This window comes from Dendroctonus ponderosae, unplaced genomic scaffold (assembly GCF_020466585.1).
Source record: "Dendroctonus ponderosae isolate FM_Combo_2020 unplaced genomic scaffold, Dpon_F_20191213v2 Dpon_F_20191213_5, whole genome shotgun sequence".
Taxonomy (NCBI): Eukaryota; Metazoa; Arthropoda; class Insecta; order Coleoptera; family Curculionidae; genus Dendroctonus; species Dendroctonus ponderosae.
In genome coordinates, this window is record NW_026018715.1 from 3,714,644 (window position 1) to 3,726,693 (window position 12,050).

General features: G+C 33.2%; 1 protein-coding gene across 1 annotated transcript; it reads right to left on the minus strand.

The window, feature by feature from the left end:
• Positions 1–1,597: 1,597 nt before the first annotated feature.
• LOC109533707 (luciferin sulfotransferase) lies at positions 1,598–12,050 on the minus strand. Its single transcript, XM_019899098.2, has 5 exons — positions 11,678–12,050; positions 9,694–9,790; positions 9,196–9,370; positions 8,993–9,113; positions 1,598–2,093 (listed from the first exon to the last, which is right to left on the minus strand). The coding sequence occupies exons 1-5, from the start codon at positions 11,853–11,855 to the stop codon at positions 1,705–1,707; spliced, it is 960 nt and encodes a 319-aa protein (XP_019754657.1). The 5' UTR covers positions 11,856–12,050; the 3' UTR covers positions 1,598–1,704.

Consider the following 12,050-nt stretch of genomic DNA (forward strand, 5'->3'; position numbering starts at 1 on the left):
CAAAGTAAATAGTTTAGGAGATATTGTATCTTCCTGTCTAATACATCTCTCGATCGGGAAGCTGTTAGTACAATCGTGCATTTTAATGTTTGCTCTAACATGTTGGTATTTGCTCCTAATCAATTTACTATATCGAGAGTCAATTCGTGCATGGTTGAGTTCTTGCGTTAGTGCCCAGTGTTCAATAGAGTCGAATACCTTCTCATAATCGATGAAGACCATGTACAGGGGGAAATTTTATTCGACTGATTTCTCTATTAAAATTTTGATTGTGAGGAGATGGTCGTCAGTAACTACTAAACCCATTCCGGACGAATGGTTGAGAATCGTCTAGTTTTTGCGATAACCGGCGAGCAATGATTTTTGTAAGTAACTTATACATATGTGAGAGCAGGCTGATCGGTCTGCAGTTTTGAAGTAATGATGCATCACCTTTTTTGGATTATATTACGACCAACGCATTGTTCAACTTTCTGGTATGTTGCTTTTGTTCTAGGCAATAGTTGAATACACTTTTTAGCCTTGGGACTATTATTTCTGCAGCTTCTTCCATCATCTCTATTATGACGTTATCTTCATCTGGAGCCTTATTTCTTTTCATAGATTTTAGGGTGTTTATGATTCCAGGGATTTCTTCCGACTTATGGCAAACATGATGTCTATACATGTATACACCATATTTATTGCTAGTAAAATATTCATATGTATATAAGTTCTAATTCTGTAAAGCAGGCGACTTGCAACAATATCAGAAACCCCGGATCGGTTTCAAATGTATGAGTTTTCTTGCGAACGCTTTAGCCTGAAAATGACACGTACGAAGAGTTACCACTTTTGGAAAAGAAGTACGACTCTGTAATAGTAAGAAGGTTCTGTTGTAGGCCTGGAGAACTCAGTGATTTTTCCCTCCTAACTCCTAACTCTAACTCCTCCTCCACTTGGTACGCTAACCCAATGGACCGGCGGAGTAACTCAGATCCGTTGCTGGAAAGAGGTTACTTATAAAAAATGACGCAACTTTTTCTTATTTTTTTGAGCTAAGTGGTGAAACGTTTCTCATAAAAAATTTTGATGTCCGTTATTTTTTATATGTTAAAATTCAAATCTCGGGTCTCGTAAAGATTTAATCCGCTTCAATAAATTATTATAACTCACTAACTCAGAGAGTTGCAACACACAAAAGCGCAACTCAACACAGTGTTACCCAAGTCTATTCTGTGCAGATTTCCGTTAATATCTACCATATACAATTTTTAATGCAGCTTAGTCAAGTTGTTAATTAATCCAATTAATTAAGTCTATTTGTTAGATTACATTGTGTCAAAAATATTTGAATTGTTAATAGAGTCGTAGAACAACATGTAGCCTGTCTATCTTTTAAAATTATTAGTGGCCCTTTAAGGTGAGGAAACCTTTAACCATCAATTATACATATACACATATGTAGTATGAGACCATCACATACTGCATGCGAGATTTTGAGAACATATTAGCGTCCAACAGTATAGAAAGACAAGCTGGCAATATCGCACGGCGTAGCAAATTATAAGTGCTGCAAAGAATCACATTTTTGTATTGTATAGTAAAACCAAAATGGTGATTTTTGTAAACAATGTAATACTTTATTTAATGAACCTTCCTTTATTACACGTTTGATAATTGATTGGCAAAAATTTAAATGGCAAATTCTTTCCTGTTTAAGTCCTAAGGATAAGTTAATCCAGTTCCCTTAATACACTCTTCTGTCCACTCGTCGAATTTTATTATCATTTCCGGCGTTAATGCATCTTTGAATCCTCCAACTTTTCCTTGTCTCATAAATGCATTACTTTCATCAGGTTTGTACAAATTCGACAACTTTACCAGCCAATCGTAATTAACCGCCGGATTTATTTTCATGCTTTCAAAGCTCAAGTGCTTTGCTAATTGGTCCACTTGATCTGCGCTCACGTCTTTTCCAAGAAATGTGGCAGTTTTCCGAATAGCACCCGGTAGATCCTGTTTTAGTTCTTCAAATTTCAGGAATAAAATGTTTGAATCGTTGCGTCGCTTCCAAAACGGCAGTACGTGGTTCCAAAAGGGGGCAAAGTTGACTGAAAACAAAAATTAGCTGATATATAAATTAAGCAAATATTAAATGTGCCAAATAACACTTTGCTCGAAGCTCATGTTTATCAATTGTTAGGCGTTTTATGGCATGGCGTAGTACAAGGTTCTGGTGTTATGTCATCAAATTGGCAATATAACGACCATTACCTTGCTGATAAAAGCCGACATGAAAGTAATCTTTTAACTACCACCAGTCAATTTGTTAGAGTATTAGCACGTTTTTTTAAGGATTGTGGCAAGAACGCAAGTTAGGCAAAACAGCTTTTTTCCGGTGCTATTAAAGAAAATGGTTTCTAGCAGAAAATATTATTAGTAATATGATATTTGACTATTGAGTAAAATTTTTCTTTGGTGAATTTGGTTTTATGATTTTAATGCTTTTTGGTGTGAAACATTTTCAAATATTTGAAAAATACTATAAAACTCTAATTGCTTTCTATTAAAATTTGGAACTCTTTACATTTCAATATGTACTTGCTAATGAAAAGTCTTGTTTTGCATTGAATTATTGTCAAACAAAAACTATTTGAAGATCACCTTTGAATATTAAACCATTCTTAAACAGGACATATTTTCCGATATGTGAAAGTAGATTAAATATATATAAAACCATTTAAAAACGTTTTTCTCTAACATCTAAAACTTGATATATAGTGCTACTGTTTGAGGAAAGTAAGGATAAATCTGATGGGCAATTGCCTAAAAAATTCATAACAAAATTCAAAGTTAAAGCAAAATAATAAAAATCTCAAACATTAACGTGTCCTAACCCATCCTACTTTCAATTAATTAATTTCAGCGTTCATTTAATATTTTAATTCAATTCTAATTTCACTAACGCTTTTCTGTACAAAATAAGGAGTTTTTGGATTTGTCGCATTTATGTATTTGATACCGCAAAATGTAAATGCTCAATTTTAACGACTTTTTATAGATTGTATGCTGTACTTTAAATACTCAATTGATTACACTTTGTACCATTATAATTATCCCCTTGTTGTAGTCTATTTTCATTATTAGCTCATCTCATATTTAAGTTTTATCTATTTAAGTACCAGTGATTTTGTTCAAAAAGTTTTCCTCAAATTGCGTTACTTACTTGAAATTGGTAGAAAAATATAAAATTTTCAACGTTTATGATGGAAACTTATTATTGCAAAATACGAAAATATGGACATTTGACGAATTATTTAAATTGCCGAAAAAATTAACGAAAAATATAACTTTGAAATTTTTCTTAAAAGAAATTTGATATGCTGTTAAATTACATAAACATATATCTTAAAAAGTCATATTGTCAAAGAAAATTTGATAACGTTAAATGAAAATAAACAGTGTCTGTTTTTTTACATATAGCAATATAGACGGAAATATAACATACATTAGGATTTATGTACTCATATGATTTATGTGTTAAGAATTACCTTGTTCTGAATCCATTTTTATTTGAATAGTACTCTTCTGTTAAAATGGTATTTATGTTTTATTTTTGATAATACATATTTTATTATTTAAGTAATGTTTTGTTATATTTTTATTATGTTATACCTAGTGTTGCTGTATCATACAGTAGGAACGTATAGGGGGTCTTTCCCTGAACTGTTGATATGAATAATATTTTATCGTGTGATTATTTTAAAAACGCTTTCTTTCTTAGATATACAATGCAAAACTCTTTCTTTGCAAATGTTTGATTCTATTATCCTTAAGAGTTTGTGTAGACTAAGAAGTTTTACTTGTAATTTTACATATTAACATTCTTTTATTGTCGTTTTTTTTTTCGCTTTGATGCAATGAAACAAAGTAAAGCCATAAAAAGATAGGGTATTATTATGGTTTCACTTGTATTATTTAACCACATCAAAAGGTAGCAGTTTGTTCCTATAAAACCATTTTAATTTTTGTCTACTGTCATTTGACTATTATAAAGTAATTATGTTCGCTTTGTTTTTTCATCTTTCCACGTGGTAAGTAGATCTGCAAACCCGTACTATTTAAGCATTCTTGTTTTACTAAATTGTGATTTTCGGCATTTGTTGTTTGGCGCCAAGGTGGAAACGTAGTTAATTATTCGATATCCTTCGGTTCCTGCAACTCGTTCGACCTGAACTGAGGCCAAACCGGTTTTTTCAAAAACACAAGTTTCTCATTCAAGAGTGGCGTCGGCCACCTGGGCTCCTTTTGGATTCGAGCTTACCCTGTAGTATTAGTTGTAGGAGCCAATATTTGTTGTGCCTCCGAGGTATTCCTTGCCTCCGAGGTATAACCGAGGTATTCCAATTTGCGTTTTTTCAAGGTCTATTCGAGCTGTATATTTTTATTAATTCTTTCTCGGACCTGTTTGATGGTCATCTGTTCTGTTTAGGATATTTTAAGTATGCGACGGTATAGCCAAATGTCAGCCATTAATTTTCCTGCTAATGGTTTCGTTAATTGTCCATGGTTCAGCTCCATATGACATTATGGAAAACATATAACATCTTAACATTCGCATCTGCAAAAGTAAGCCTAGAACTTTGGCAACGGATAAGTTTTTCATCTGGAAGAATGCGATTCTGGCTTTTTCAGCCAGAATTTCAGAATACGAAATTTTTTCTCTGCAACGTAATCCCAAGTGTCGTGCATGGTTCTCCTTAAGTAACTGAATCTACGTACTCTTTCGACAGCATCATTTTTAGCTATTAAGGGTTTTTGTGTTCTTTTCTTCGATACCAGGTATTTGGGTTTAGATGCGTTTACGTTTAGACCATATTGGAATGAATGTTGTTGAATTCTATAAAGCAGGTTTTGTGCAGGCACAAGGGCCGTGGCGCCTGCACATCTAACATTGTTGATGTGATTTCTATTAATTTTTATCATTCATTCATATTATCATCACATTATCATCAATTCATATTTATTTGTTACATACTCAAACTGCTTTGTCATTAATTGCTTAATCAAATTATTCATGGTTTGTAAGTAAGCATTTTTCTTTTGAATACTTCTGATCAAATTGTCTAAACGATTTCATGTGTAATTAATTTTTACTTTCAATTTCACTCAAATATATCTTGTTTTATATATCCTGTTCAAAAATGGTGTCATCTCAAAGTTAATGTTCGTATGTTTTTATATGGTAATAACTCAATACAATAGAACGTTTCTCATTAAATGCTGAAATTTGAATAACTGAATACTGTCAACCAAATTAATATTTAAGTGTTTGTCTACGTAGCGTTTTCCACCTAACCACGTGAAACAGTTAATCGATTTTCGTAAACCTGTACTTATTTATTACCTTTATTAATTTACCTTTTCAGCAGAATTGTGTAATAAAATTTCAAATTAGTTTTTCCAGTGAATTTCGTTGCAGTTACATTTTCCTTCGAGGTAACAATTTCATTGCCACAAAACCGTACCGCAAAACCGCATTTCGTGTTAGGGTTTCCGTAATCGGTATTCAATTCAGAGTAGATGATGTACTCGTATTTTCATTGTCTTATAAAGATGTTGGACTTTGACTCAAATAAAAGCGTTTAATAATTAATACAGAGAAGAATGGCACTATAGAATATTTGAAAGAATTTGTTCATGAAAGTTGTTGCTGTTGCTATCAGACTTTCGATAAACTGAACCATAAATGTGAAATGGTGCTGAACCGAAACTTATTTTCAAGACAAATCCTTAAAATAAGAAAATTGCAGACAGACAGAGCTACTCGTTATTATTTTTATCGAATTCGATGTGAATGTGGCCTCTCGATTCATGTTTTGGATGGAGAAACGTCGTATGAAATGGTGTGTTTCCAAATATGAGTAAATTTGTCGAAGCTGAATACTGTTAGCAACGTGAATATTTCCGACGCTAAAATAATGATTACATTCCATTGCATGCAGATAATTACCTTAAGATATGGCTACAAAATTAAAAGTATAATTCACTTAAAAAATAGTTGAAAATATCACCGAACCGTTTTTCTCACACAATGGTACGAGGGTAGTTTAATAAGTCAGTGACTTTTTGAATTTCCACTGTCGTCTGTTAGTAGACTGCTGTGAAATTTTAAGCTCGCTGTGTCATTTACTTCGTGTTTAACAGTCATTGAAAGGAGATGACGAATACGGAAAAAAGTGTATTCCGAGTGCTGATCAGGCATTATTTTTTACGTTAAAAATCTATCAAAAAAACGAAGGAATAGCTGAATAATTCTATGGGGACTCTGCATCATCAATTTCAATGGTTAAGAAGTGGCCCACTGAGTTTCGTTGTGGTCGAACCAGCACAAATGACGCCGAACGTTCAGGTCGTCCAAAAGAGGTCGTTACGCCAGAAATGGTCGATAAAATCCATGGAACGATACTGGACGATCGGAGAATAAAAATGTTTGAGGTAGATGAGGCTGTAGGCACCTCAACTGAGAGGGTAAATCACAACTTACATAAATATTTGAATATGAGAAAGCTATTCGCACGATGGGTGCCGAGACTGCTGACTATTAGCACAACTTAGAGACGATAACACGAGAACTTTGATTGCGAAAATACTTAAAACAGAAATGCTGAACATGACAGCATCAGATGAAGATCCAGTACACAAGTGGAACAAAACTAAGCAGATTATAGGAATACATGCGAAGAACATCTGTAAAGAACATACAATAAAAATAAGGTATGGTATGGTATCACAGATAAAATTATGCAACTAATGGTCACCAGAAGAAAATACAAAAATAAGGATCCAGATAAATATCGTCACATTTACAGAACCATGAGAAGAAAGATAAGGGAAGGCAAGGATAAATGTCTGGGAGAGAAGTGTGAAGAAATCTAAGAACTTGAAAGAAAGTATGACGACCATAACATGTACAAACAAATTAAGAACATCACGAAACAAGGCACCACAATACATAGTAAATAATGGAAAAATAGTAGCTGATAGGAGTTACTAAAAGTCTGGAAATTATATATAGAGTCACTCTTTTAAAAATTTGCATAAATGCTAAAGAACAAATGTCAGGTCCCCCATCATAAAAGAAGAGATCGTAAAAGCCATTCTATCCATGAAAAACAATAAAGACCCAGACGACATTCACGCTGAGATTATTAAACTAATGACTTAAATAGACTCGCAACTCATGAATATTCTGATACCACTGTTCAACAAGATATATGACTGCTGTGAATTGCCTCACGACCATTCGTCCATACCAACCCAGTATTTATCACTACCCTCAAGAACCCACGAGCAAGAACTTGTGACCATTATAGACTAAATTAGCTTAATTAACATCGTAACAAAAATATTTACCAACATAACCGTATATGTGCAAAATGTGAATCAAGGATGACCGAGACCCAATTTGGGTTCAGCGGATGCTTCAACACCAGAGAATCGGTTTGATCCTTACAGGTGCTTATACAGAGGTGCAGAGACATGAACCGAGATGTATATATATGTTTCATTGACTTTTCAAAAGCGTTCGACAACGTAAAGCACGGAAAACTTGTGGAATTCTTTTAAAACTTTCTTCTTAAAACTACAGGTCTAGACTCTAAAGATATTAGAATAGCATTATAACAAGTCCATACGGGGATCAATCTGCAAAGATAAAAATTGCCGAGGAATTAGCGGAAGACACTCAGATCAAAAAAGGAGTCCGTCAAGGATGCATACTATCGCCAACACTTTTCAATTTATGCTCCCAAGCGATCTTTGACGAGGTGCTTCATGATGCCACAGCGGTAGTAAAGATAACTATCTTGATGAACTCAGCAATAACATTAGATACGCGGACGACACTGCCATCATAGCTAATAGTCTTGAAGATATTCAGAGTCTATTACAGGTGATCGATGTATCCGAGGAATTCGGACTTAGACTAAATATCTCAAAAACAAAGTGGATGTGCATTAGTAAACAACTAATACCAATAGGAAGATTTACACTACACCAAACACCCATGGAACACGTTGAAAAATATACATATTTAGGGACAATTGTTCACAGTCAATGGGACATGGCCATAGAAATCAAATCCAGGATTGGGAAGGCAAGAACAACTTTTGTCAGAATGAAAAACATATTTATATCGGCGTGTTCTCCCAATATCCTGGAAGGACCACGTCACAAACGAAGAAGTACTCAACAGAATCGGCAAACAGCAAGAAATCAGGTTCATGTTAAAGAAAAGGAAACTGAAATACTTCGGCCATGGATGAGGCACAAGAAATATCGCTTTCAGCAATTTATCTTTCAGGGCAGGGGCGAACGGTAGAAGAGGTCCAGGTAGAAGAAGAAACTCTTGGATGTAAAATATAAAAAAGTGGTTTGGTTGTCGATCCGATCGATGATAAAGTTCGAATCACCTTATTAATAGCCAATGTCCAAAAGGGATAGTGCAATTGAAGAAGAAGAAGGTACAAATTTGATATTCTTACCTCCTTTAGTGCGGTAGAAGCAAATTTTTAAAAGGCAGACGGCGCATTTGCCTAAAAATATCCATTTTAACTTGTAAACAAACTGTTGTCGTCGCGTGTGTTTATTCAATGTTTAATTCTTTATTATCATACTAACATGACGAAGATGATTTCTGATATTTTAAAGAAATTACTAGAATATGTATGTGGCAACATTATACTTCAGAGTTTTCGTGCATTTAGTATTTAAACATTTTAAAAAGATCATTAAATTATGTTTCAGGATCATTTCATATAAAACCTTCATAGTCAAAATATTTGTGTTTCGTTGAGGTTGTTGAACGAGGTTTAGAATTAAGGATAATTTCCGCTGTGTTTTCATGTTATAGTCAGTTTCTTTCAGTTTTTTATAACAATTCATTTGAGAAGGTTACAATTAAAAATATTAAGTTAGAATTTATCTTAATTACCAATTCTGTACTTACCATTGCCAGCCAAAAATTTGTTACAAAATTCCTCTAAACTACCATCAAACTCTTTAATTAGCCTCGAAAAATGATAATAGGAAATGCACGTGTCCTTAGGATTCCTTGATATATAAATAATCTAAAAGTAAATGTTTTTAAATGATTCAAGGGCATACTTATACCTAAACCGTGTGTTTCGAATACAACCGTTATTTTCGTACTTTTGGTTTCTTAATCTTCTTTTGAATTTCCTTTGGGAGCAGGTTCCATGGCAGATGAGTTTTTATACAGACCGGACTTTTTTGATTTTTTACATATTTTAGAGAATCTGTTATGGGTTGAGGTATCCATGTCCACATCAGATTTAACCATGGATATCGCACTAACGCACTAGCCCTAAAAATAATCTATTACTCAAAAGCATTAATAAAGGAGAGCCAAATCTATTGGAATCACACGTATTGAGACGCAATTTAGGATTATGTGCAAATCGCAACTTATCATTCGAATGTATTACTTGGAAAAAATACATGAAATTCACTACCCACAGTAAATTAACAAAAAAATGATAAAATCAGAAATTGCCAGATAATTTATTCAATTTCTGATAGATAAATAATTGTGCCTAGTATGAAGTTAAATATTAATTTAGCTCATCACTGTTTTCCTTATTTAATTACATATTGCAAAACAAGTAAATACCTAGCAAAAAAGCTTACTCGAGTTGCGGAGATCGTTTAAGTAAATTCTGTTCTGCGGCTTTATAATCTAAATCATTAAGAATCAACCATACCATTTCCTGAGTCCATGTTGTACCTGAAAATTTAATTTTTAATTTACGCAGATAAATGGCAATAAATGTAAGGTGAGAAAACCTGTAACGGTTTTATGGTTCTATAACGAGGTCAAATTTAATACCAGCAATAACTTTAGTAATAGTAAAGTCAGAAAGTAATTAATAAATTGCTACTAGTCGAAAATCGTGTAAAAAGACTGGATTTAATTTTACTTTAATTTACTTGACAAAGTGGAATAATTTTTCACGGTCAACTAACATAAGATAAAGAAGTGTTAATTTCAAGAAAGCTGCATGTTGCAGATAAATTAAAATTAAATTATTTGTGAAGATAATATAAATACCTATTGACATTTATATAAATAGTCTCTTTTCAAATACATTTTTTTACTGAATATGTTGATTCTGTATTACCCTCTATGCAAAATTACGACGAATTTTCCGCATTAAAATTTAATTAATTGAGAGCAATTCACAGTTATTAATGATTGTACTTTAGTCACCCCTTAATAAGATGGGTTTATGGTTGCACTTAGATCTACTTCAAACTTCTTCGAGATAGTTCTTGATAATGCAGGAGGCCAGAAATTCAGATGGTGCTCTAAATTTATTTATTTATTTTTGTAATTATATTTTTCTTTGATTAAATAATTATTTTTTTTTAATGAAGAACGGACTCTACGTCGTAGTCTATCATGGTTACATGTAAATGCTTCATAACTATTTGATATTTCCCGTTGACCAAGAGTGAATTGTGCGCAACTTGTGTGTAAAATAATTGATCTAAAGTTTACAAACAAACCAGAATCTTTAAGAGCAGCTGTAGGCTGATACGGCACCTCTCGGTTTACTCAGCCAAAAGTTTGCTGCAAAATGCACAATATTCAATGAAAATTTGATGAAATTTATTGCCGTTTCCATATTCTGACAATGTTTTTGACAATTTATGAACTAATAATGTATTAATCATACTTCCATATTACCGAGTCGTGCTTCTTCCACCATCAGTTTATTGCAGATATCGAAAGCAAAATGCTTTGAGTGTACAGACTACTCATCAAGGTCTAGAACATATGAGAGCTATTAATCGGTTGTTAGAGATAGACTTAAAACTGTCGCGCCTTTTTCTGGTAGATTCCAAGTTAAATTGCAAGTTCAATTTTATTTTCCCATAAGTGAAAACAGTCCTGATAAGAGTAGTGAATTGCAAAGGGTGGTCGAAGAAGCAAATAGTTAACCACAAAAGATTATACATTTATCCAATGAAGTAGCAAAAATTAAAATCGAAAAATCAAGAACAGGAATAAATAAAATGTTTGGGATTTGCAATATCATCGCGATACCGATGAAAACATTTAGCAGCAACAAACAAATGGGAATTATAGATTCCATAGAGGTTGCGAACATACAGGGGACCTTTGATAAAACTAAATCGATACGAGATTTCTTTATCTGTTTTATAGATTTTCAACCCACATTTTTTTTCTTTTGTGGCGTTAGAACACTTCTGTATATTGTGGAAGTCTCGGTAGGTCTATTTAACTTAAGTTACATGTCAGACAATGATATTATTCCCTGTTGTAGTCCAAACCGGTTAATACAGATTAACGTGTCATTTTGTTACTGCTTTGAAATATTTATTGCTATTTATATTGATTAACTACCTCAAGCAACCGTGACAAAATTTGCGTTGAGTTGTTTCAACATTAATCATCAGACTTCCAGTATAATTGGCGATGAAATAAGTTCTTTAACTTCTTTTAACAGGCAACAGATCACTTCCGTTTACTATTCCAAGGAAATGAAAGAAACCGTTTCTAAAATTCAGTACTCTAAACTGCCATTTTAAAACAGTTTGCTTAGTTTGATTTTATAGATTCTCAGCTACACGCATATATAAAACTTACCCGTTTTAGGAAAACTAACTATCCACACGTCGTCCTCCCTAACTTCCCAGTTACTAACTCTATCCTGAATTTCCAAAAATCGTTTCGGGATAAAGACGCCATTTATATATTGCGACCATTTATCCGCATTTTCTAGATCACTTAACTCCGAACTGTGTTTTTGAAAAATTGGAAGCATATTTCACTGACTTTTTTTGGGGTAGCCCGATCTCAATTCTATACGGTTGAAGAAGGAAGTAAATAGAATTAAATTTATTAAAATAACTATCAGGAGCGCAATGACGACACCCCAGAGTAAACATAATCTATATGAGCGAAAGTTACATGTGTCACTATCATTAACTAATAGAAGATAAGGGAGAATAACATGTAT